The sequence below is a fragment of the Hyla sarda genome, chromosome 1 (assembly GCF_029499605.1).
Source record: "Hyla sarda isolate aHylSar1 chromosome 1, aHylSar1.hap1, whole genome shotgun sequence".
Taxonomy (NCBI): Eukaryota; Metazoa; Chordata; class Amphibia; order Anura; family Hylidae; genus Hyla; species Hyla sarda.
In genome coordinates, this window is record NC_079189.1 from 508920005 (window position 1) to 508947674 (window position 27670).

At 46.8% G+C, this 27670-nt stretch overlaps 1 protein-coding gene across 6 annotated transcripts in view; it reads left to right on the forward strand.

Annotated features, from left to right (window-relative positions):
- Positions 1–27670, forward strand: part of CHD1 (chromodomain helicase DNA binding protein 1) — a 135412-nt gene that overhangs the window by 15072 nt on the left and 92670 nt on the right. For 5 of the 6 annotated variants that reach the window (XM_056537544.1, XM_056537545.1, XM_056537548.1 and 2 more), the window contains 8 exons: positions 487–557; positions 1202–1366; positions 9115–9365; positions 10225–10450; positions 16766–16866; positions 17409–17587; positions 18112–18239; positions 18529–18745. In XM_056537544.1, coding sequence (XP_056393519.1) covers positions 487–557; positions 1202–1366; positions 9115–9365; positions 10225–10450; positions 16766–16866; positions 17409–17587; positions 18112–18239; positions 18529–18745 — 1338 coding nt within the window. The remainder of the gene's footprint in view (positions 1–486; positions 558–1201; positions 1367–9114; positions 9366–10224; positions 10451–16765; positions 16867–17408; positions 17588–18111; positions 18240–18528; positions 18746–27670) is intronic. The other variant, XM_056537549.1, reaches the window with a different exon arrangement.

A 27670-nucleotide genomic window follows, 5' to 3' on the forward strand; every position in this document is an offset into this window, starting at 1 on the left:
TTCATTCACAACTTGAGAACCCTGCCTTAGTACGTGAATGTATCTTTCCTTTTCATATTAAAGCGCACCTGTCAAATACTACAAAAAAAGTTATTCAGCAACTAATCCTGACTATGTACATCTAATTTTTATGCCTCTAATTATTATAAAAATCCCTCTTTTCATTAGCTCAGTTATAGAAATCCTCTCAGGGGAAGGGGTCATTTCCCTCCCTTGTGGTGGTGGGAGGTGATTGGTGTTTACTGCTCATGCAGCCTTGTCCATGAGTTATCTCTTGTCCATGACTCATGGACAAGCTGATGCAGGACTGGTAAGTGTCCTAGAAGGTATTGTGACCCCTACTGGTAAAGCAGTTTTCTTTATTAAATATTCAAAACATTTTAAACAAACATTACAAAAGATCTCTAATTTTCAGCACTAACAACATCTAAAAAGTTTTTGGATCTGGCATTGCCCATTTAAGCGCATCTTTTTTGTCTTATCTAGGATTCTTCCAGCAGTGATGATGACTCCGATGAGGATTCCTCAAGTGACAATAAGAAGAAAAAGGCCAAAGAGTAAGTTTTATGTACTGTGATGAGCTGTAGCCTCTAAAGTAAATGTGTGCTGATGCCTTGTCTGTCATTTCAATGCTTCTTGGTGCTGGTGTTATTTTCATTGCTCTTTCCAAAGTGTTTTGTCCACTTTTAAATTCCCCTTCTAAAGTGTGTGCAGTCTTTCCCAGGTTAGATAAATTCTGGCTTACCTTATGTTGATAGGATTAATCTCTCTGCCAGTATGGGCAGAATGGCAACTGATGTTTTTATAGTTTTTGTTTTTCCATACTGGTCCTAGTGAAAGATTCTGGATTATGTATTTCTCTGGTATTGCTGCTTCTCTGTCCCACTTTGTTCTGCTAGTCCTAACCACCAATTGTGCTTGCATTACTATGGATAATTTGTAGCAGCTTCTTGCATTGTACGTCTTGTTCTTCTTTTGGCACATAGTATGTGATCCCCTTATGTGATAGAAAGTATTACTTATGTTGATTTATGATTTGGAGATAGTTAAATCTAAATGTAAATATGTTTAGAGTTTGGTGTCACGTGACAGATTAAGACATTTATAGGGTGGGAATGTGCTCCCATTTGTAGGGTTTTGTTTTAGAGGCAAGCATGCATGTTGTAACTTTTCATCATTTCCACCCTCTCAATATATCCAGTGAAGATTGGCAGATGTCCAGCTCAGGTTCTGGTAGTGCCTCATCATCGGCCAGTTCCAGTTCAGATTCCGACACAGGGGGGGATAGACAGAAAAGCAGCAGTAGGGACAGCGAATCTGATTATGAACCGAGCCATAAAGTAAAAAACAAGAAATCTCAAAAAAGGTAAGGGCTAGACTCTGTTGGTCTTTTCTAACTTAATGTAATGTCTGTATAAGTAGGCGCCTTCAGGGCTTACCATGCAGACATTAGTTACATCTGAAATTAAGACATGTAAACATTCTTCTATTGTATAATGCACTTTCAGCCTAATGAAAATACATCAGCACAAGGATGGAGCAGACAATTTCATTTTCTCGGTCGCTCTTCATTGGGGGACACCTTACTGATGGGTATATGCTCTTGCCACTAGGAGGCGCTGACAATATGAAAAAAAGTCGGCTCCTCCCTGGCAGGATATACCTGCCCACATGCAGTGAAGTAATCCGTTTTAACTAGTGTCAGTTAGGAGGCCAGACGTGGTTCTGTGGAGCTCCACAGACCTTGTCTTTTTCTCTTTGTTATTTTCCTAGTTTAAGGCTTTAAAGTTTAGTTTTTCTCTCCTTTTTTTTTTATTTTTTCTAGCGTGGGGGGATAGGAGCATGGTGCTGCCTGATCCCCCACATGCGACCTAGGGGCACGGTGCATTGTAATGGGAATGACCCGTTAACCCCTCCTCGCCAACAACCAGCACCTGGCAGTGTACCCTGGGTCCGGGTCCCCCATTCTCTCCTGTTCGCCATGTCGGCAAAATGCAGGGGGCACTAGCTGGTCGAAGACTTCGAGGGTGAGTATGGCGGTTTAGGTGAGTATTTCCCCCCCGTCCCCCTCAATCCCCCCCACCCGGCGTTACTACTGAGGGTTTTTGGGGTCTGGGCCGCGAGGGGTTAACTCTCTTTTATTCTGCAGCTTCTGCTGCATCTCCTTTCTACCTTGGGAGTCCTTAGTGGGGGGGGGGGGTCCCTGTGTTTTATACATTCTAGGTCCTGTGGCAGTCAGCCGCCAGCATATTGCAGCGGCTCCCTCCACAAGATTTAATGCGGCTCTCCTCCTTCTCGCCGGTTTCTTTTCTGTACAGATGCCGACCACAGAGAGAGGTGCGGTCGGCACTGTGGGATGTCAGACGGCGGTATGCAGCCGGCGCTGCTAATTCCGCCGCCGGGTTCACGTCAATGGTGTTGCATGGCCGTCTCTCAGCATTTTTTTCATTGCGATGGATAGCTCCGCCCTTCTTCCCTATTTAGCGCGCGAGCAGGGAGATCTGAGCTCCTCCTCCCGAGCTCGCGTGCTGCTGACAGTCCTCTTGTCCCGCCCCCTTCCCAGTTGCGGGGGTCGGTGTAGGACACTGCCGCAGCGGTCACCTCGGTGCCGGGTCTGCTGTGCGGACCCGGCTGCGGTGCGCTTCAGCGGGGGGGTCCGGTGGGATCATAGTGGTGCGGCACATAGCTCTGCCCTCCCCTCCCCCTCTCCGCGCGCCGGGGGGACACCGGCTCGCGCGCTGGTGGGGGCGGGGTCCAGTAACCTCGCACTACGGGGCGAGGTGGCGCCGCTAGCTCCGCCCTCTTTCCCCGCTGCAAGCTCTCCACGGCTCACTCCTGAGGCTGTGGCCCGTTATCCGGCCCGCACTCCCCTACTTCGGAGCTGTGTGGCGGCTTGGCAGGTGCTTCTATAGCACGCTGCTATGAGCCGTCGCTGCTCCAGGGGTTACATTTTTTTTGTCTGCCTGCTGAGATATTAGTTCTGCAGGCAGCAGTTACAGCCCCATGGTCCCTTCCTGTGCTTTATTCTATATTTTATTTTTACCACAAGTGAAACATAAATAAAAAATATAATATATGTATATATTATTCCTGGTCACTCAGCCCATTTCGGAGTTTGACACCCTCTTATGGACAATATTTGTATTGCGCTGTTCTCATCAGTTTACTATCTGCAGATATATATTAGCGCATGTGCAGATCGCCGCGGCGAGTTATTGCCAGGGTTTCATGTTCCTTAGGAATGCTCCAGGGGAAATATTCTAGCAGTCTGTTCCCCTTACACTGAGTGCAATGTCATATGCGCACTCTTTTGTGTTTACGACAGGCGCTCAAGTCCGGTACTAGGCAAGGTATCTGTCAGACTGGCTCAGTGTCTACTGGATCACATGACTGCTGTATCTTATATGAGGTCTCCGAGGGTCTGGCTCGTTGTCTACTGTGGACCCATTCCATTCACCCAGACAGTGGTCTGCGTGTTTGACTCCCAGCCTGTCACTCATCACACATCTGATGTTCTGAGGCTGTAGTTCCGGTACCTCACTTTGGTGTGAGGTGACCGACTGAATGTATGGACCCATACCAGTAAGCCAGACAGTGGTCTGCATGGTTCCGACACCAATTGTCACACATCACACAGCTGATGTATCTGCTGCTCGAGTTCCGGTACCTCACTGCTGGGTGAGGTGACTGATGGGGTGTCCCATTGTCTACTATGGGCCCATACCAGTAAACCAGACAGTCTGCATGGTTGCCTACACCGCCTGTCACACATCACATGGCTGTTGTATCTGCTGCTCGAGTTCCGGGACCTCACTGCTGGGTGAGGTGACTGATGGAGTGACCCTCTGTCTATTATGGACCCTTACCAGTAAGCCAGACAGTGGTCTGCATGGTTACCTACACCACCTGTCATAGGACACACGGCTGATGTATCTGTGGCTGGAGTTTCGGCACCTCACTACTGTGCGAGGTGCCGACCACAAAACTCGTTGTGGTCTATGGTCCAGGTTGTGGTCTGCATGGTTTCCTTCACGCCTACCACGCATCACATGGCTGGTGTTTCTGCGTCTGGACTTCCGGTTCCTCGCTACTGCGTGAGGTGCTCGTCGGAATGACTCGCTCTCCACTATGGATCCATACCAGTAGGCCAGGCATCGGTCTACATGGTTTCCTACACTACCTGTCACACTTCTCCCAGCTGTTGTATCTGCTGCTGGGGTTCCAGTACCTCACCGCTATGGGTGGTGCCCGACGGAGCGTTTTGCGGTCCACTATGGATCCATACTGGCAAGCCAGACAGTTGTCTGCATGTATGCCACACGACTGATATTTTTTGCGGCTGGAGTTCTGTATCCCACTGCTGTGCGCAGTATACGTGGAACTGCCCCAGCGTGTCCCGTGGAACCTATTAGGGGATGTCAGGGAAGCATTCCACGGCTCCTCTGTCTCCCTCTATCTCCCATGGGATGGGTTCTCGGCCTCCCTACCTCCCACCTATGGCAAAAGGGCACAGTTCTCGCATGTCTGCCTGTTCCTTTTTTCACCGACCCCTGGAGATGTTCTTGTTTAGCCAGACTGTTGTCTACACTGTTTCCGCCGCCATCGGTCTCTGACCTCTGGGCTGCCGCGGGCATAGCCGGGTTTCCCGTAACTCATTGCTGGTGAGAGTTCTGGAGTAGGGTCCCTACAGGTTTACGGGATTTATGCAAGTCGGACAATCCTTCTTCTGTTGGCTTTTCTACAGCACCAAGGCGCCCCTTGGATGGGCCGCACTCTAGTTCCCCACCTTCTGAAGAAGGTTGACAGAAGTGACCCTGGGTGCTCGGGAATCCTATTCCTGCTGGCCAGATGATTTTTCCGCAGGGCTTACTACTACGTCGGGTCAACTACCGTACTCTTCCACCCTGTGGACGGTAGTTCAGGTTACCCACTGCCATGAGAGGATTTCGAGTGAGTCTCCCCATCTTTCCCCATGGGCCTTATACAATGCACCACGTGCTAGGTTTACAGGATTACCTTCTTGGCCAGGTCCCTCTCTGCATGCCTGCTACTCTGTTTACAGGCTGATATCTCATTCCTCTGTGTGTTTCCATATGTGGGACCCGGCGTAGCCGTGGTCCCTTTGCCACATAGCCAGACTGGGTCTGCATGGTGTTTTAATCCAACTGGTTCCCTTCTCAGGTCTGCTGATATGGAACTGCAGTCTGGTGTCTCTCTTTCCGGGTACAGTGTGTACCTTTTTTTTATTTTCTTTTTTTATTTTATTTTTTGGGGACCTTTTCCACCTGTTAACCACACGCTGTCTGCGTTTTTCCTGCTCCACACTCCTTCATCTCCTGGGCCTGTGTCTGCAGCCTTAGTGTCTGGCACCATTGGGAGTTGGGGTGTGGGCTTCTTTTCTGCAGGTCCCAGGGATTTTCTCAGCATCGGAAGCATCACTCGGCCCTCCTTTCTTAGGTTGCACTTTTGGTCTGTTAGAGGCATACCTCCCTTCCTGGTGGTCCCTTGGATGTCTGCGGTTTACTTAGTGTCTGCAGGCTTAGTACCCCAACCCTGTGGTAGGGTACCCATCTCTGTGTTCCTACGTATGCTAGGACCACCCTGTAGGTGTGGAGCTCACCTTCTTTTTTTTTCGGTGGGGCGTGCCTCGGCTTCCGGCAATTCTGCATTGGTAGAGCACTTCTGTTCTTCCATGGGGCCTACTGGGGCGACCGCCTGTTCAGCTCCTCCCTATGCCTCCAGGTGTGTTTCCTGGGGTTTCCTCCCAGTACTTATTCCTTGACTGGGCGGCATTCCCCTGCTCCTCCTGCGCCTGGGGCTTTTCCCACACCTCTTTCTATATGGGGTACGGGGATTAGGGTGCTCGGCCTGGGTCTGTACTTGAGTTTTCTCTCGTCCACCCTTGTTTTCCCTCTTCTGGAGGGACTATTTTGTTGATTCTTTTCCGCTGCACAGATGTTGCCATTTCGCTGGTCCCACTATATAGGTGGAGTATCTGGTGGGGCCCTTGGATTTCGTTGACTGCATTCCACAGGGCCTTTATTTCCTGCCTAGGCTTGTGGGCTTCCTGTCCACTTTCACATCTTGGCTCTCTCCTCTGTTCGAGAAGTTGTACAATCTATCTTGAAGGGGTCTATTTTTCCTTCCCTTTTGTCTGTGTCAGTTGTACTGCACGGACACCACAGTCGTCTGGAATCAGCCTTCCTGTGCCCAGTCCCTGAGATTCCCAGCTGGGTTCTCATTTGTTTCTCCCTCCGTTCCCATTCAGACGGGATGTCTCTTTAGTGTGCCCTGGCCTGCTCGGACCACCGGGTCTCGGACTGGTTGGTCTCTTTGACTGGGTCTTCTTCCTAGATGGCTGTGGCGTGCCTTCCTTTTTGGCGGCTCTTCTGGTCCCTCGGTCCTGGGTGGTGGTTCAGGTCTTGGACATGTGTAGTGTTCCGGCCAAGTCTCCTCCGTGATCCCATTGGTTGGGGCAGTTTTTCGGTTCTGCACTCTAGGGATCAACAGATATCGTTTTTTTTTTTTTTTAGGGCCGATACCGATAATCGGTGTTCATTATTGGCTTATCTGCAAGGTAATTGCCGATACCGATAATGCCCAAAATCGTGATTATCGGCCGATATCGGCCATACCGATAATCGGTCGATCCCTACTGCACTCCCTTACATTCTCATGGACATTTGGTCGCCCGGAGAGTTTTTTCGCAGAGGTCTGTTTTTTCTTACTCTTCAGGAGATTCCCCCCTCAGGGGGTTTGTCGCTCCTTTCTGTCTTCGGGGTCCAGGTCCTCCCGAGTTGGAGGATGTTCAAGTTCTCCCCATTGCCCCAGTGCGTTTTTTCACCTTTCTGGGTGCTCATGGCGGGCCCCTGGGACAGTGTTTGTTTTTTTTTACATTTTTTTGGGGGGCTGCAACTGTTTTGGTCTTGCTCTCATGCACTGGCCCTTTCCGGTACAGCAGCCAATTTTTCTTCTTTTCCTTGGGTTCCTGGTCTCTCTATATGACCCAGGTGCCTTGGGTCCCTACAGAGGATGGCCCTTTCCTGGCGTCCTAGTCCGTCTCCTTGGACGGGGGATCTGTCGGGCGTTCCATTTCTGGGCCTAGTGTGTCTCCGCCTGGGGGGGGGGCTCATCTGCAGGCCTTGTGGACACTTGAGTTCAGTCTCTGACCTGATTCCTTTTCGCTGGTGGTCCCTAGGGGACTGCTTTTGGTACGTCCCATCAGTAAGGTGTCCCCCAATGAAGAGCGACCGAAAAAAAGGAGTTTTTTTTTTTTGTACTCACCGTAAAATCTCTTTCTCGTAGCTTTCATTGGGGGACACCGCACCCACCCATTTCTTCATCTTTATTCCGGACTATTCCTTCCGGTTCTTGGCTTGTTTCTCCGAGATTCCTTTCTAGGGTCCCTCGGACGTATGTCTTGGTTGGCTTCTCCTACTGCTTTGTAACAAAACTGATTACTTCACTGCATGTGGGCGGGTATATCCTGCCAGGGAGGAGCTGACTTTTTTTCCTAGTGTCAGCGCCTCCTAGTGGCAAGAGCATATACCCATCAGTAGGGTGTCCCCCAATGAAAGCTACGAGAAAGCAATTTTACGGTGAGTACAAAAAAATCTCCTTTTCTTCTGCATAGTTTAGTTTTTTATTTATTTCATATTGTCCATTATTAAATGCTTAGATTCTTCTCTTTTGGAAGGTATAAATCTGTTTACAGTAAAAACTGTGCCTCCTTATGTACGTAATAAAAACAAAAAAAAAAAAAGTTTTCATTTCCTGTGCGATGTACCAATTTCCTATTTGATGTTTCACAAGTAAATTTCACTGACTGCTTATATCTATTTACTGTGAGCTTTATACTTGGGAATAGCAAGTTAGTGAATTACTTTCAGTATCCATAGAAAAGTATATATGTAATTGTCTTAGATTTTTGTTGATTCTTCACTTGCAATTACCTAATAAATGTTATCTGAATCGCTGTTAACAAGCTGACCTTTGCCCTGCTAAACAGTTAGTCCTTAATGCATTTAAAGAAAATCTGTCATCTGTGTCCCCTGCACTAACCTGTCAGTACAGACAAGTAGTGTAGGTGACACAAATGACAACCATACTTACCTGGTCCCGTTCGGTGCTCCCATTTTCCCACTATGTACCTCCATTCTGGGGCCGACTTGGAGCATCGACGAAGTTTCCTGATGTCACCACTGCCGCTTCTCTGCTGGGTCCCACTGCTAGCAAACAGCAGAGGTGACGTCAGGAAGCTCCACCCATGCTTCAAGTCGGCCCTGGAACTGAATATACGGAGGAACATAGTGAGAAATTGGGAGCACAGAACTGGACCAGCTAAGTATGGTTGTGATCAGTCACTCCTGCACTTTCTTTCTGTACCGGTGACAATGACCCTAAATTTTGGTCATTGTCATTGTCTTGGAGACAGTAGAGTACAGTGCTCTTAAATGAAAAGGCAGCCCACATGTTCAAGGACCCACATTCTCACATTTGGCAGAATAAGAAGGCCTTCATTTACTATCAAATTTCCTTATGCAATGTGAAAGTATAGAGAAATGCATTTCACTCTATTAATGACATGCACCAAAATGTCCTTTTATTTCTGTGAAAGATTTCACTTTCAGTTATTAATGATGGGGATTCCAAGGTATATTGGTAGGGTAAATTTGTGTAACGTTAACTTTATATCGTATATGTATGTATATGGTATGTAAATGCATCACCTTTTTATACAGCCACAGAGATCTTCTCTCGTGTTGAGGTTTTTTTTTTTTTGTTCTCTTATTGCCCATCTTGTGAAATGCTTTTTGTCAATCAATAACTGGTGACTAGAATAACTAGTGAATGCCAACTTGACAATCATTGTTTCCTATCATTTGTTTATAGAGGATAAGGATTTTGGCAAGTGACTAACATTAGTTGGTTGTGCTATCGCTTTAGACGTCTGTAAAGGTCACTGTCAGACTGTCAAGTTTTTGGGTTCATTTTAGCATCCATTATGGATGCAGTGCCCGTGAAGTTCAACTTAGTTTTTTAATAATAGAACTTGTGTATTGTATATGCATACTATATACTGTTATATGTTAACAAAATAGATTTTTCTTTCAGATCAAAAGCTAAAAATGGGAAGAAAAATACAGGTCAACAGAAAATGGGTGCAGATTCCTCTGATGATGACTTTGATAAGAGAGGATCAAGGCGGCAGGCCACAGTAAACGTAAGCTACAAAGAAGATGAGGAAATGAAGACTGACTCTGATGACTTGTTGGAAGTATGCGGGGAAGATGTTCCGCAACCTGAGGAAGATGAGTTTGAAACAATTGAAAGAGTAATGGATTCTCGGTTTGGCCGCAAAGGAGGTATGGTTTGGCTCATTTGTACTTAATTTTACAGAATTGGGTAAATTCCAGTGTAGCCAGTGGCCCAGAAAGCTGCTACCGCCCTCAACTCTTTAGTTATATTAATTGTCTGTCTTAAAGCATAACTGCAATGAGACTCTGAGGGCAGGATATCTGTTTATACCTCCCAGCAGTTTTGTAGCTCTGGGCTAAAGCGATCAGGATACTGATTTGACTCAAGTCCCATAGACTTCCACAGTGCTTTCGGCAAATGCCTATCTTTATCTGCTAAAGCCCTGTGTGCAGTAAGGTCTGGAGGCAGGCCCAGCACACCAACATAACTGTTATGTAGCGAATAACACTCCTGATGTGCTATGTTTGGCCCCACCCTTTATTAGTATATAAAAGCTCCTGCAGGTGTCTAAGTCATCTGATTCCTTCAGTCTTTTGTCTACCCCTGGGCTTTCATTGAATGGACTAAGGTGAGCATTTGGCAGAATGTAATATCGGTGTCTTTCGGTGTGCATATTTTTATTAATAGTTTGTTGAATGGATTTGTCTATGATTTGTTCCTCCTCTTGTGTTCCTCTACTTTAAAGTGTACACACGTTAAGCCCTAATGAAACCATTCTGCAAACATTAAAATGTATTGGTGCACATATGTTTTCAGATAAAAATAGTTCATATTTGTAGCAAAATGGGATTCAGAGCTCATGCACACGCTCTGGATGATGGCACACACCATTATGGGGGAGACTTATTAAGAGTGGAGTGTGTTTATAATGATTAGCAGTATAATGGTTGGGTGGTATACTACGGTTTGTGATATGCCTCTGACTTTTATGTTGCTGTATTTAATTGACTATTTCTCCATTGGCAGTTACTGGTGGCACCACAACTATTTATGCTGTTGAGGCTGATGGAGATCCCAATGCTAACTTCGACCAAGCAAAGGAAGCTGGAGAGACACAGTATTTAATTAAATGGAAAGGCTGGTCCCATATCCATAATACCTGGGAAACGGAAGACACTCTAAAGCAGCAAAATGTGAAAGGAATGAAGAAACTGGACAATTACAAGAAAAAGGAGCAGGAAAAAAAAAGATGGTAATAGATTAGTTCACAGCTTGTGTGTTCCATAATGTAGGGTAGTCTTCTAGCACTGTAAAAATACCCTGTCCTGGGAGCTCACTGCTTAATCAACTGGTGCAAGAAAGTTAAACAGACTTGTAAATCACTTCTATTAAAAAATCTTAATCCTTCCAGTACTTTTTAGGGGCTGTATACTAAAGAGAAAGCCAAAAAAGAAATGCATTTCCTCTGATGTCATGACCACAGTGCTCTCTGCTGACCCCTGCTGTCCATTTTAGGACCGGTCCAGAGCAGGAGAAAATCCCCATTGCAAACATATGCTGCTATGGACAGCAGAGGCCAGCAGAGAGCACTGTGGTCATGACATCAGAGGAAATGCATTTATTTTTTGGATTTCTGTTCAGTATGCAGCCCATAATAAGTACTGGAAGGATTAAGATTTTTTTTTATAAAAGTGATTTATAAATCTGTTTAACTTTCTGGCACCAGTTGATTTAAAAATAAGTTTTCCACAGGAGTACCCCTTTAAGGAGTTCCTGCTATGTGCAGAAAGAACTTGAACTGCATGTAGTTTTAATGAACTTAGAGACTGTAGGCTTCTAAGACTAGGTTAACACTAGCATCATAGCCATGTTCTAGGAGCTCCGTCGCAGATTCTATTTTGCATGAACTGAACGGACAAAAAAGTTAATACATTTCTTGATCGGCTCCATTGGGGGACACAGGAACCGCGGGGTATATCTTGTTGCCACTAGGAGGCTGACACTAGGCTTAATAAAAAAAGAGGTCGGCCCCTCCTGGCAGGATATACCCTGCCCACTGACTGAGCTACTCAGTTTTAGCTTAGTGTCCTAGGAGGCAAACGCAGGTCTGGAGTTTCTCTAGACCTGTTCGTCTTTTAGTTATTTTCTAGTTTAGAAAGTCTTTAGTTTTTTCTCCTTCATTATTTTTCTAGGTTGGGGGGCGACAGGAGCATGGCTTCCCCCCCCCACCACCACACACACTTGCGACTAAAGGGCACTGCTCATAGTGTATGAATCGTTAACCCTTTCTCACCATCGACCAGCATTAAGGGTTGTGCCTTGGGCCCAGGCCCCTCTTGCCCCTGCTCGCCCTTCTTTTGCAGCCTGGTATGATGCAGGTGGCACCAGGCTGGCTGAAGACATCAGGGTGAGAATAAGCAGCTTCACATGTAAGTATATCACCTCTGCTCCCCCTCTAGGGCTTACCTTAGAAGAAATCTGGCAGTTTCTTGCAGGCCGGGCATGTCCCTGGGTCTGGCATATTCCAGCCCTCTGCCACTTCATGCTGCTCCTGTTGCTAGTGTGACAGGCTAGGCGGTGTCCCCTTGTCTGGCCGGGTTTTTTTGTCTTTTCACCTTGCCCTCCGGAAACCACTGCGGTCTCCGTCCTGTTTTAGGAGGCGTCCCGGTGGGCCGCAAGAGGAGCGGAGGCCCAGCTGGTAGGCACCATAAATTTAGCCCATGGCTTTGGCCTATTATGCTCCGGCGGGTAGCTCCACCGCGCGTACCCAATCCCCTGTCGCATAACTCCTCCCTCTAGCCCCCTCTCACCTATAGGAACGCTTCTTGGGGACTGAGTCACATGTTCCGAGCGCAGTCTCCTCTTCAGCTCAGGTGCCGGAGTCCTCTTCTTTCTATCTGTGGGGCTTATTGTATGCTCTGACTGGGCTTTCCTGCTACATCTGTGGGTTGCAGCACGCTGCTCCTGGTTGCTGCAAGCTGCTCCTGTTAATTCTGCAAGCTGCTCCTGTTAATTCTGCAAGCTGCTCCTGTTAATTCTGCAAGCTGCTCCTGGTTGCTGCAAGCTGCTCGTGTTAGAAGCTGGTCTTGTCGGTTGCTGCGAGCTGGTCTTGTCGGTTTCTGCGAGCTGTTACCGTAGCTGTTCCTGCAAACTTCCTCTCCAAAAGACCTGCACCCCCTCAAGGGACTCCACCTGCATGTCTTCAGGACACAGGAACCTGGGTGAGCTTGTTCCTTTTTCTTTTTGTCTCTGGGATAGCTGACTTATCTATTTGCCAAATGTCCGATCCCAGCTCCGAACCCTCTGACAGGCGGTTGCTGCCCTAGTTACTTACTATGCTTGCACGGACTGTAAAACGAAATTGGCAAGTGGTTCGGCAGTACCCACCTGTTCTGCCTGCTTCACCCCACGTCCAAACACCTCTGCCCAGGATAGCTCCCTTGGGCATGTGGTCTCTGACCCCCCCCCCCCCCTCCGGTTTGGGTATCTTCACTCTGACGATCTCTGATTTGGCGCAGGTTTCCAGAGAGGTGGCTACTGGCTTGAAGCATTCCTCCTTGCAACCTCACTCCAGGGAGACTAGTTCAGTGTCCTCAGGGGACCGGACGGTACAAGGCCTCTGTTCTCAGGAAGCTTGGCTTCCCATCAATTTTCGGTGGCGCAAGGCCCGTTCTCTATCTCCTGTCAAATTTTCCATGCCGAATCTCCCTTCCTTTCTGCAGTCGGGGCTGGAAACGCATTTGGCACCGAGTTGGCTCAATGGACAGTTGTCGGCGCTCTCTATTCTTTTTCAGAACCCTCTGGCTTCTGATTCTCGTGTGCGCACTTTCCTTCAAGGGGTGGTGCACAACATTTCACACTACAGGTCTCCCAATCCACCTTGGGATCTGAATTTACAGGTCTCCCCATTTGAGCCCCTTTGTGAGATCTCTCTCTCCCCACTTTCTTTCTTGGAAGGTGTTCTTTCTTGGAAGGTGTCCTTTCTCATTGCTTTGACTTCCATCCGGAGGGTGTCTGAATTGTGGCAGCCTTCTCTTGCTGACCCCCCTTTCTGGTCCTTCACCAGGACAAGGCTGTGCTTTGGCCGGTGCCTTCTTTTCAACCAAAGGTAGTCTCCTCTTTTCATCTGAACGAGGATATTGTCCTTCCCTCATTCTGCGCAGCTCCGTCTCACCCTAAGGAGCTCTCCTTCAGAATTTGGTTGTGGTCAGAGCTCTGCGGATATACCTCTCGGTCACTTCTTCTTTTCGGTGTTCCGATGCGCTGTTGATCATTCCGGAGGGCCGTCGCAAGGGTTTCCCTGCTTCTAAAGGGACCATCTCACGGTTGATCCGGTCTGCCATTTCAGAGGCCCATCTATCGTTCTAAGGGGTAGGTTCCCCCTTTCCGGGTTACGGCTCATTCCACTTGCTCTTTTGGGGCCTCTTGGGCAGTTTTCAATGTGGCTTCTGCCTAGTCTGTAAGGCGGCCACTTGTTCGTCCGTGCACACTTCTGCCTCTGCTGACGCCAGTTTGGGGCATAAGGTGTTGCAGGCGGTGGTGGCTCTGCCATCTGCCTGAATGCTGATTGGGTTTTGTTTTACCACCCCAAGGAACGGTTTGGTACGTCCCACGGTACCTGTGTCCCCCCAATGAAGCCGATCGAGAAAAGGAGATTTTTTTATACTTACTGTAAAATCTCTTTCTCGGAGGATCCTTTGGGGGACACAGCACCCACCTGCTTAGTTTGCCTGGGTGGCCGTATTCCTGTCTGTGGGCAGTTTCGGTTGTTAATTTTCATTTTTGGCTCGGCCATATTTGCATTTTTGTTGTTGTTTGGTTTCTTCCTACTGCTTTGGGACTAAACTGATTAGCTGTCAATATATTTACGTCCGCGGCTGGCTCCCGATCTGTGAAGCGCGCTCAGCCTCGTAACTGCTGCTATCAGGAACCAGGACCCGCGGCTAATACCAGACATCGCCGATCAGGCTGATGTCCGGTATTAACAAAGTTGATTGTGGCGTCTAAAATGGAAGAAATCCATACCAGCGGAGCGGTTTCACCGCGGCATCCAGGACAGCGGGAGGTGTCTAACCTTCTTCCCGTCATTTGATTGCTCCAAGCCAAAGATCCAGGCTTGAGCAATCAAGTGCAGAAAACACTGATCAATGCATTCCTATGGCAATGCTTTGAACAGTACCTGAAATCAGTGTATGCAATGTTATAGCCCCTAGAGGGCTTTATATCTCCATAGGGGACTATCTATAGCAATCCTTTGATTGCTAATTCTGTCCAGTGCTATGTATGGGACATAGGACTGATCAGTATTATCGGCTATCTCCTGCTCTGGTCTGCTCGATCTCAGACCAGAGCAGGATACGCCGGGAGACTGCCGAAGCAAGGTGAGGGGACCTCTGGCCGCCGTTACAGATGATCGGATCGCCGTGGCAGCGCTGCGGGCAATCCGATCATCTATTTTATTATGCGCATTGCCGCAGATGCAGTGTTCTGTAAAGGTCACGGCATCTGAGGGGTTAATTGCCGGACATCCGCGTGATCGCGAATGTTGCCAATTACCAGCGGGTCCCCGGCTACTGATAGCAGTCGGAACCTGCCGTGTATGACGCGAGCACCTCTCCGATGCTCGTGGTCATACACAGGACGTAAATGTGTGTGTGTGTGTGTGTGTATATATGTGTGTGTGTGTATGTATATGTGTATATATATATATATATATATATATATATATATATATATATATATATATATATATATATATATATATATATATATATATGTATATATATATGTATGTGTGTGTAAAAAACAGAGATATCAATGTCCGGCACTGTGTGTGTGTATGATATATATATATATATATATATATATATATATATATATATATATATATATATATATATATATATATATATATATATATTATTCATATTTACAATATTTATCGGCGTATAACACGCACCCCCATTTTAACAGGGAAATTTAAGTAAAAATAAAATGTAAAATAAATGACTGGACTAAATGCCACATCATCCCCCCCAACTTTGTTTTCTTCTGCACCTCATTTTGGTCCTGTCCCCTCCAGTGCCACATCATTCCTTCCCTTTTATCAGTCCCTGTGCCACATTTACCCCTCTCATCGCCACCCCCCATGTCTCAATATATCCCGGTCATAGACCACCACTAGCCATGCAGACATTAAGCATTTTATGCCTCCCCTACCATCGTTTCCCCCTGTCTCATCATCCCCATCATGTCCCCCCAACATGTTCCTCCTATGCCAGTGGTCTTCAACCTGCAGACCTCCAGATGTTGCAAAACTACAATTCCCAGTATGCCCGGACAGCCAAGGCTGGAGGTCCGCAGGTTGAAGACCACTGTCCTATGCTATTCTTCCCCCTCCCTCATCATCCCCCCCCCCCCCCCTTTTCCCTGCTTTTCATAGTTTTTTTCTTCATTTTCCTTACCTGGCTGCGCTTCGGCACGGCACGTCAGGTCAGGTAGCGGGTCTTGCGGGCTGCGGTCAATGAAGCACAGGAATGATGTCCACTGCCGGCTTCTCTGCGCGGCATCAGAGACGTCACTTTTCGTTTCCTGTAACCGCCGCTAGTCAGACTTCTGAGTGCGTTGACTACAGGAAATGAAAAGTGACGTCTCTGAGGCTACTCAGAGAAGCCGGGAGAGGACGTCACTCATCTGCTTCACTGACCGCACAGCCCGCAAGACCCGCTGCCTGACCTGACCTGCTGAAGCACAGCCAGGTAAGGAAAATAAAAAAAAACTATGAAAAGCAGGGAAAAGGGTGAATGATGAGGGGGGGGGGGGGGGGGTTAAAAAAAAAATTAAAAGCAGAGTGGGGAGGAGCCGCCGCTGGTCACTGATTTAAAGTGGCCGCGGCCGTGCTGCTAATACTTAACAAGCAGCAGCCGCTGCTGCGTCCGCTTTAAATCCGTGACCAGAAGATTTATCGGCGTAAAACACGCAGGCAGACCTTTTGCCTTAAATTTAAGTTTTAAAAGTGCGTGTTATACGCCGATAAATACGGTATATATAATATATCTCAACTGACTCCAGAAAGTTAAACAGATCTGTAAATTACTTCTATTCAAAAATCTTAATCCTTTCAGTAATTGTGAGCTGCTGAAGTTGAGTTGTTCTTTTCTGATGACATCGGTCTCGGGAACTTCCCAGAGTAGAAGCAAACCTCTGTGCAGTTCCCGAGACAGAGATGTCAGCAGAGAGCACTGTTGCCAGACAGAAAAGAACTCAACTTCAGCAGCTGATAATTATTGGAAGGATTAAGATTTTTTTTTTTAATATAAGTAATTTACAAATCTGTTTAGCTTTCTGAAGCCAGTTGATATAAATAATTTTTTTCCTGTAATACCCCTTTAAAGTCAATGGAATCTCTCCCTCTTTGCAATGGGCAGTCCCGCTCAGTTTTCCAGTCCCAGTCTGCAATGAAGCCCCGATGCAGGTGTGAACCTAGTTTTATAGATGTTCTTTGGCATGTTTTTCAAATATATAACTATGAAACAAAACGGTTTTCTCCTTTTTGCACATTTTGCAGGTTGAAAGCAGCTTCTCCAGAAGATATAGAGTATTATAACTGCCAACAGGAACTTACTGATGACCTCCATAAACAGTATCAATTTGTGGAAAGAATAATAGGTCAGTCCAGAATACCTGCCTATATGCCTAAGTGTCATTTTGGCATATAGTTGACTGGCATACACATATCTGTATATAATGTGAAGCCAGCCCTGCTTTGCAATACACACAAATAATGTGTAGCACCCAGTGTGTGTGTGTTTGTGTGTGTGTGTATAATAATTATTTATCTATCGTGTCAGTGGCAGACATATTCAACTTTATAGTCATTTAGTTGCATAGTTTGTAGCTTTGTTAGGCTTTGTTTGCATCTGTTGCTACTTCTGTTGCATTAGATTTGATATTAAGAGTAGCACATAATACATATTTATTCTTGCTATAAAACTGACAAACCGTAATGGGTACCATTATAAGACCCCATCAGCCATGTAAACATAGCCTAAGCTTGTAGGCTCCCCCATTCTTCTGTCTTATTTCTAAATATTGTTAGCATGTTCTCTATTTTTTCACATAAAATGCATATAACTACTCTCTATATTGAACCTTACTTCCTTTAGTAACTCTTCAGCATTTAGATTTTTTTTTTTTTTTTTTTTTCACAGCCCATTCCAATCAGAAATCTGCTGCAGGGTACCCAGATTATTTTTGCAAGTGGCAGGGTCTTCCATATTCAGAGTGCAGTTGGGAAGACGGTGCACTTATTGCTAAAAAATTTCAGGGGCACATTGATGAATACTTCAGTAGGAATCAGTCCAAAACCATTCCCTTCAAGGAATGTAAGGTAAGTGTAATGGAGTTTGCGTGTGCGAAGATGATCGGGGGCAAATTACTATTAATTATTTGTCTTTATTATGGTGTTGGTTTCTATAGCAGAAAATGAAAAATAGGCTGATTTTGACCTTTGTTTTTTTTATAACTCCGTGTATTTAAAAAAAAAAATTCATAAAGAATACAACCATTGGTTTGTACAGCTATAACTATAAGCTGCTTGAAGTATAGTTGTGCCCAGATTTTCCTGTACTCCATGCACAATGCAAATAATTTTAATACTTGTAATTGAGTTTCTGCTCCAGTGTTCCTTGCTGGGTCTGCTCCAATGACATCACACATATGGCCCCCATGATCCTGCACCCACTCACTGCCCTCAGGGGTCTCTACCTGGATGGTAGTGATAAGCCTTCTGATTGGTTGCAGTGTATATGGCATTGGTAGAACACTACTATGTTAAACTGATTGGTATGCATATGTTACCACATTGTGTATTACATGTTGAATTATAAGAACTGTTGTAATATTTTTTTATAGGTCCTAAAACAGAGGCCGAGGTTTGTAGCTCTGAAGAAGCAGCCGTCCTATATTGGAGGAAGTGATACCCTGGAGTTGAGGGACTATCAGTTAAACGGTTTAAATTGGTTGGCACACTCCTGGTGCAAGTAAGAGCTGATGCTTTATTAGATTTATTTTCTTTTTAAATTTTTTGTATCTGTAAAAACATAATTTGGTGAAATGGTCGCTTTGAATGGATTACTTCTTTATAATGACAAAGCATAGCGTCGAGTGACAATGCAAAGCAGCCAGTACAGTTTTGCTGCTTTGCTTTGTCATTGGACTTTTGTTTCAAAATCTAAAAAAGTGCACATGATGATTGATAAACACAAAAGCTATTGAAGTACTGCTATGGTATGGATACTTCTGATTGATATTGTGTATTTCTTTCTCCAGAGGAAATAGTTGTATCCTGGCAGATGAAATGGGATTGGGAAAAACGATTCAGACCATTTCTTTCTTGAATTATTTATTTCATGAGCATCAACTTTATGGACCTTTTCTGATTGTGGTTCCCCTATCTACCTTAACCTCCTGGCAAAGAGAAATTCAGATCTGGGCTCCCTTAATGAATTCTGTGGTGTATTTGGGGGACATTAGCAGTAGAAATGTGGTAAGTTTGATATTTTTATCAGTGATTTAATCCTGAGGTTTTATAACCCCTTTTTAATGTTTACTGTTCAATGATCAAGACCCAAATAAAATTGATAATACGCCACAATGCATTTAAAACTGTGGACCGCTTTTATTTTTCAGCTTAACCCCTTAGTGACCAGGGACCTATATTTACGTCCTTGGCCATCTCCCGCGATATAGGTCGGTCCCGGCATGTAACTGAAGCCGCGGTGACGCGCTATTTACCCTTTTGACACAGCGTTCAAAGTTAAACGCTGCATCTAAAATGAAAGTAAAAGCTTCCTGGCTGATCGGGACCACCGCAGTGAAATTGCGGTTTCCCGATCAGCTAGGATGCGAGCGGAGGTCCTCTTGCCTTCCTCCGGTGCGTCTGTTCAGCGATTGATTGCTCCAAGCCTGAGATGCAGGCTTGAGCAATCGACCGCCGATAACACTGATCAATGCAAAGCTATGGCTTTCCAGTGATCAGTGTAAAAGATCAGTGTGTGCAGTGTTATAGCTCCCTATTGGAGCTATAGCACTGCAAAAAAAAAGTGTAAAAAAAAAAGTTAATGAATGTGATCTAACTCTTTCCCTAAAAAAAGTCCATATCACCCCCCTTCTTTTCCCATAAAAAAATAAAATAAAAATAAATACAAACATATGTGGTATTGCCGTGTGCGTAACTGTTCAAACTATAAAAATATATCACTAATTAAACCGCACGTCAATGGCATACGCGCAAAAGAATTCCAATTTCCAAAATAACGTATTTTTGGTCACTTTTTTTTATATAATGAAAAATGAATAAAAAGCGATCAAAAAGTCTGATCAATACAAAAATGGTACCGCTAAAAACTTTCAGATCACTGCACAGAAAATGAGCTCTCATACCGCCACGTAGGCGGTAAAATAAAGTTATAGGGTTCAGAAGATGACAATTTTAACCCCTTAAGGACCGAACCCATTTTGGCCTTAAGGACCAGACCAATTTTATTTGTGCATTTTCTTTTTTTCCTCCTCGCCTTCTAAAAATCATAACCCTCTTATATTTCCATCCACAGACCCATATGAGGGCTTGTTTTTTGCGTCACCAATTGTACTTTGTAATGACATCACTTATTTTACCATAAAATGTATGGTGCAACCAAATAAATATTATTTATGTGGGAAAATTGAAAAGAAAACCGCAATTTAGCAAATTTTGGAAGGTTTTGTTTTCACGCTGTACACTTTCCGGTAAAAATGACATGTTTTCTTTATTCTGTGGGTCAATACGTTTAAAATGATACCCATGACTATATGCTTTCATATAATTGTACCGCTTAAAAAAAAACAATCTCAAACCATTTTAACAAAATTAGTATGTTTGAAATTGCCCTATTTTGACCACCTATAACATTCTAATTTTTCCGTATATGGGGCGATATGAGGGCTCATTTTTTGCGCCATGATCTGTAGTTTTTATCAGTACCACTTTTGCTTAGGTTTTACTTTTTATTCATTTTTTATTAATTTTTTTTAATATAAAATGTGACAAAAAAGCATCAATTTTGGACTTTTAAAAAAAATGTTTTATGTTTATGCCGGTCACCGTACGGGATAATTAACAATATACTTTAATAGTTCATACTTTTACGCACGCGGCGATACCAAATATGTGTATCAATAATTTTTTTTACACTTTTTTGGGGGTAAAATGGGTAAAACCGGACGTTTTACTTTTTATTGGGGAGATTTTTCAGATTTTTGTAACTTTTTTATTTTAAATTTTTTTACTTATTTTTTTAATTTTTTATGTCCCCATAGGGGACTATTCATTGCAATCAGTTGATTGCTAATACTGTGCAGTGCTATCGGTGATCTTCTGCTCTGGTCTGCTCGATCTCAGACCAGAGCAGAAGACCCCGGGAGACGGCCGGAGCAAGGTGAGGGGACCTCCGGCCGCCATGCTGGATGATCGGATCCCCGCGGCAGCGCTGCGGGCGATCCGATCGTCCATTCAAACTACCGCAATGCCGCAGATGCCGTGATCTGTATTGATCACTGCATTGGAGGGGTTAATGGCGGACATCCGCGCAATCACGGAAGTCCGCCATTACCGGCGGGTCCCTGGCTGCTGCTATCAGCCGGGACCTGCCGGGCATGACGCGAGCACCGCTAAGTACCACGTCACCATGACATACATTTACGTCCATTGTAGTTAAGGGGTTAAACATATACATTTTCCTGCATGAAGTTATGAATTTTTTTACAGAAGTACGACAAAATCAAACCTATGTAAGAAGGGTATCATTAAAGATAAGGTGTAATTTATTCTGAAAAATGCACTGCGTAGAAATGGAAGCCCCCAAAAGTTACAAAATGGCATTTTTTTCTTCAATTTCGTCGCACAATGACCTTTTTTTTTTTTTTTTGTTTCCCCGTAGATTTTTGGGTAAAATGACTGGTGTCACTGCAAATCCTATGGATTTTTAGGTGCAAAATTGAAAAGGTTATGATTTTTAAAAGGTGAGGAGGAAAAGACGAAAGTGGAAAAACTCATGGTCCTTAAGGGGTTAATGACCTGGCCAGGTCCCGGTATGTGAAGCGCGCTCAGAAGCTGAGCGCGCTTTGTATCAGCGGGGTCCCGGTTGCTATCAGCAACCAGGATCCATGGCTAAAACCGGACATTGCCAATTGGGCTGATGTTTGGTATTAACCCTTTAGACGCCACGATCAAAGTTGATTGCGGCTTCTAAAACAGGAGAATACACTGCCGGTTAGCTCAGCGGAGCTGTTCGGGATCGCCGCAGTGAAATCGTGGCATCCCGAACAGCTGAGAGGACAGCGGGAGGTGCCTTACCTTGCATAACACTGTCCAGTTGGCATTTGATTGCTCCAAGCCTGAGATACAGGCTTGAGCAATCGACCGCCGATAACACTGAATACATTGACCAATGCTATGCCAGCAGTGTAATGCATGTTATAGTCCCCTATGCAAAAACAGTGTAAAAAAAGTTAGTGATTTAAAGGGGTACTCCGGCGCTTAGACATCTTATGCCCTATCCAAAGGATAGGGGATAAGATGCCTGATCGCAGGGGTCCCGCCTCTGGGGACCCCCATGATCTTGCATGCAGCACCCCAGTTAAAATCAGTCCCAGGAGCATGTTCGCTCTGGGTCGGATCATCGGCGACCAGCTGTTACGCCCCCTCCCATAGGCTTGCGTTGAGGGGCGGAGCGTGACGTCACACGGGGGCGTAAGCGTGACGTCACACACCGCCTGCCCCGTGGTCGCCGGTAATCAGACCCGGAGCGAACATGCTCCGGGGACTGATTTTAACTGGCGTGCTGCGTGCAAGATCGTGGGGGTAAGATGTCTAAGCGCCGGAGTACCCCTTTAACCCTTCCCTAATAAAAGTGTGAATCGCCCCACTTTTCCCATTTAAAAAAAACTATGTAAATATAAACACATGTGGTATCGCGTAAATGTCCGAACTATAAAAATATATCATTAATTAGACTGCCCGGTAAATGGCGTGCCCGAAAAAAAAAAAAAAATCCCAAAGTCCAAAATAGTGTAATTTGTGGTCACACTTTATACCACAAAAAAATTTAAAAAGCGTACAAAAAGTCTGATCAAAATAAAAATGGTACTGATAAAAACTTTAGATCACGACGCAAAAAATGAGCCCTCATACCGCCCCGTTCGCGGAAAAATAAAGTTATAGTGTTCAGAAGATGACAATTTCAATTTTAAACAAACACATTTTGGTGCATGTGGTTAAAATTTTTTTTTTAGTAAAATAAAAAAACAAAACGATATAAATTGAGTATCATTGTAACCGTATGGACCAACAGAATAAATATATGGTGTAATTTTTACCGAAAAGTGCACTGCGTAGAATCAGAAGCCCCCAAAATTTACAAAATGGCATTTCTCGGTCAGCTCCATTGGGGGACACAGAAACCGTGGGTATATCTTGCTGCCACTAGGAGGCTTACACTAGGCCTATAACTATAACAAAAAAGAGTCGGCTCCTCCCAGCAGGATATACCCCACCTACTGACTCACTCAGTTTTAGCTTAGTGTCCTAGGAGGCAAGCACAGGTCTGGTTACTCCAGACCTGGTCCACTTATATTATTTTCTAGAATTTTAGAGTTTAGATTTTCTCTCCCTTTTTAATTTTTCTAGGTCGGGGCGACAGGAGCATAGCGCTGCCTGTTTCCCCACATGCGACTGAAGGGCACGGTCCATAGAGTATGGTCCGTTAACCCTTCCTCGCCACCGACCAGCACCAGGTTGTACCTTGGGTCCGGGTCATCTATTGCCTCTGCTCGCCCCGCTTATTAAAGCCTGGCATGATGCAGTTGACCCAGGCTGGTTGAAGACTTCTGGGGTGGGAAAACTTCTAGGGAGGCAAGTATATCATCAATTTAGGGGAGTATGTAACCCCTCTCTCTCTACTCTCCCCCCCCCCCCCCCCTTTCTCAGGGGTATGCCACTCTCTCCTCTCCCCCTCTTTGTGATGGGGAATCTCAGGGGTTAATTAGGGGAGCATACAGGCCCTTAGACAAGAGGAATAAATTTCCTTGTAGGAGGGGGTACCTTTGGGTCCTGCTGCTGTTGGGGGGCGCCACTACGGGGACAGGGCCGTCTAATTCATTGTTTGACTCCCGGCAGCCGTCCCCACAGCTCCCGGGACCGCTGCCGGCCTTTTCATACCTCCGTGCGCCCGGCGGTGTTCGCGGGCGTCCGGCCCGGGGCCGCCTGCATTTTAAGCCCGTGGCTTCGGCCTGGTCCCGGCCTCGCGTTAGCTCTGCCCCCTTTCTTCGCGCTTAGATGCGCTCATATACCCGCACCGCGCGCACAGGGGGCCATGTCTCAGCCTCTCCTGTACTAGCGCGCGCACAGGGGGCAGTTTTTCAGCCTCTCCTGTGCCAGCATGCGCTGCGTGGGTCCTCAGTCCCCTCCCTCTGTCGGGATCACGTGACGCGACTCCGGAGTCCAGCACTGCTGCCTCACAAGCTGCTGCTGCACTCTGCTCCTGTGGCTCTCCTCTTGCTGTCTTCAGTGCTCCACATCTTCTACAACAGCCTGAATCTTCTGCTACCTGGTGCTGAAAAAAAAAAAATATAGGGCAAATACTATGTGCCAGGGATGTGCTTATATAAAACTTAGCTTTTAATTTATCAAAAATGCTAAAAAAGTTGTTTTTAGTGTTTAGTGATGTGAGATTTGTTAGATCACTAGTATCATTGGTCTACACTGGCCTCTGCAGGGCCCAGCCAGTCCAGTGCAACCAATCACCCTAGGCGGCACATGCACACCACGGGGTGATAATAGTTTAAACCACAACGCGTTTCTACCTGCTGGTACTGAGCAGGTGTCCTCAGGAGGTATAGACAGTGATCATATAAATAGTTTGCTAGAGGATTGTTATATCCCTACTAGCTCCACAATTACAGCTAAAAGAAAATTCCAGCTCAATGATCAGACCGCTATCATGATAGATAATAATATCACGTAAGTTGACATGGGTGCCTGTAAAAAAGAATATTTCTTCTATCCCTACAGTATTTGCTCATTCGGAGCCTATACAGCTTAGGAACCTGTGGGGAGAAATAATATAGGCTTTCCCTAGTAGTCACACGTGGTATATAGTTGCAGTCTGGGGCAATCTGCCTCCGTGATCTCCACCTGCAAAAAAAAATGAGGGTATCGATGTTGAACATATTCCCTGTGGAGAGATAGACCAGTACTGTGTTCTAACAGACTGTATGCAACTCACGGTTAGTTGTAAGCAGAGTGCTTAGACGCGTCCCCGCTCTCCGCTGGGTGCCGGAAGTGTCCGGACACTCTCACCTGATGCGGTGAGATGTGGCGTCTGTCGTCACTTCCGCCGGCAGGGCTGCTTTATTCAGCGCGGCGCGCACCGCCCTCTGTGACGCAACCAGATGGGCGTGCGTAACTATTGTAAACAAACACACGCCGCGCTGACACCAATGAAAGCAGATGCCGGGAGTGATAGTTAAATTAACAAGTGAAGTTAGTAAATCCCCAACGGCGGATCCCAACATTGGTATATCACTATATTAGATCAGGTATGCTGCATAGTAGGGACTTGAATAAGTCTGGTGCTGCAAGCTGGTCCTGCGCTCCTGGCAAGACCTCAGGGACTGCAAGACTCAGAAAGAAATGGAATAAGCTCACCCAGGTTCCTGTCTCTGGGTTGCTGACTTCTCTGTATATTTTTGCAATGTCCGCCCCCAGCTTTGAACCTTCCCTCAGACAGGCGGTCTCCGCTTTGCTCACTTACTATGCTTGCACAGGGTGTAAAGTTAAAATGCCAGGGGGTTTGGCTGAACCCACCTATTCTGCCTGCTCTTCCTCCCGCCCTACTCCCACCACCCAGGATAGCCCCCAGGAGCGCGTGGCCCCTGACCCTGCCCCGGTTTTGGTGTCTGCTCTCTCCCAGACGATTTCTGATCTGGCGCAGGTTTCCAGGGTGGTGGCTACGGCCTTAAAGCAGTCCTCCTCGGGAGTCACATATGACGTCTTCGAACCGTCGTCTCACAGACGTCCCAGGGTAATTTATTCTGACTCCTCTCCCGAGCACAGGTCTTCCCGCTGCTCGAGTTCCAGGTCCTCTCCTGCCAGGCGGCGTCCTCTGTCTCGTGGTCGCTCTTCTAGGGGCCCACCCTACCAGATCCATGTCACCTAGGTCCAGAGTTTCCACTGCCTTTTCCCAGTCTCCAGGGTAACTGGTAGACTCTGACTCTGCTCCGTTATCTGATTCTGAAGAGCTGTCATCCATGTCGGACTTGGCGGACAGCTTGGTGTCAGCTGTAAAGGACACCTTCCATCTACAGGACCCTAAAACTTCGGACCCTGCTCCTGGAGTTTCCTTTACATGTACTCATCGCTCACCCAAGGTCTTCCATCCTCATAAGGAGTTTGATGATCTTCTGGAGTCCGTCTGGAAGCTTCCGGAGAAGCGCTTCCAAGGCACTAAACGGTTGAAGACTCTGTGTCCGTTTTCTCAGGATCTTGTCTCTAAATGGACCGTTCCGCTGTTGGTGGACCCTCCCAGTCTCCCGTTTATCAAAATCCACCACCCTGCTGCTGGCGGATGTCGCTTCCTTTTAAAGATCCCGCGGATAAGCGGGTGGAAAATCTGGCGACGTACGCCTACGAGGCGGTTGGGTCTGCCTTGCTTCCAGCTTTTGCTTCGGCCTGGGTCTCAAAGGCCTTGTCGGTTTGGGCTTCTCAGCTCCGCCAAAGGGTGTTGTCCGGGGCCCCTCCAGATGATCTGACTGATATCGCTCTCCAGATCTCCAAGGCAGGTAACTATTTATGCCAGTTTTCCTTGGAGTCAGCACGCTGTGCGGCTGTTACGTCCGGCAATCTAGTCTCCATTCGCCGCTCTATGTGGCTTAAAGCTTGGAACGCAGACTCTGCTTCCAAGAAATTGCTGACGGAAATGGCCTTCACTGGTGGCCGTCTTTTTGGGAAAAAGCTGGACGACATAATTTCCGAAGCTACGGGCGGTAAGAGTTCCTTCCCCAGAATATGGCGCGCCGCCCTGTTGCTCGCGGGGTATTCTGCAAGACTGCTTCCTTTTGGTCCTTTTGCTCCCTGGGCCCCGGGCGCCAGGACAAGTCAGGTTCTTCACAGGCTCGGCAAGCCCCATCTTTTAAGCCTCGCCCCTCCTGGAAACAGGAAGGCCGTTCCAGCCGTTTTCCTGCAAAGTCAGGAACTCGCAAATCTACCTCAGCCTGAAGGGTCGCCCCCACCCGACGCTCTTCCTCGGGTGGGCGGCCGCTTGTTCCTCTTTCGGGATGTCTGGCTGGCTCATGTCCAGGATTCCTGGGTTCGGGACGTCCTCTCCGACGATTACCGAATCGAGTTCGGTTCTCTTCCCCGGGATCGTTTTTTTCGATCCCTGGCTCCTCGTTCGCCTGTTCTGGCTACAGGCTTTCGCTCTGCCATTTGCACTCTGCTGGAGCAAGGTGTCATTGTGCCTGTTCCTCCTCAGGAACGTTTCCGGGGTTTTTCATTCAAACCTTTTCGTTGTTCCCAAAAAAGGGGGAACAGTCCGTCCGATTTTGGACCTGAAACTCCTCAATCGGCACCTTCGCCATTTCCGGATGGAGTCCCTGCGTTCAATTGTTGCGTCCATGGACCAGGGCGAATCCCTGTCTTCCGTGGACATTCGGGATGCGTATCTCCACATTCCGATTTTTCCTCCACACCAATGGCTTCTACGGTTTGCCGTTCCGGAGGGTCACTTCCAGTTTGTGGCTCTGCCTTTCGGCCTGGCCACAGCCCCCAGGGTCTTTACCAAGGTCCTGGCGGCTGTCATGGCCATCCTCCACTCCCGAGGGGTGTCTGTCCTTCCTTATCTGGACAACCTGCTTGTCAAGGCCCCTTCCCTGGTCCAGAACCAGGAAAGCCTTCATATCACACTGCAGACTCTGACCAGTTTCTGGTGGCTGATCAACGAGGAGAAATCCAATCTTTCTCCCTCCCAGTCTCTGGTTTTTCTGGGCCTTCGGTTCAATACCGGGAGAGCCCGAGTTTTCCTCCCGCCGGACAAGCGGAACACCCTCCTGTACGGTGTTTGCCTTCTGAGACGCCCACATCCAGTGCCCATTCGCTCCTGCATGACGGTGCTGGGGTGGATGGTGGCAGCCATGGCGGCGGTTCCGTTCGCGCATTTCCTTGCCGCCCGCTCCAGTGGACCATTTTGTCTCTCTGGGACGGATCTCCCCTGTCCTTGGATCGTCTGATCAGTCTTCCCTCTTCGACTCGCCAGTCACTTCTTTGGTTGCTCCGCTCTCCCCTCCTCCTGGGCGGTCGCTTGTTCCTTCCTTCCTTTGAAGACGGATGCGTCTTCCTGACGACGGATGCGTTCTTCTGGACCGGACTTTCCAGGGC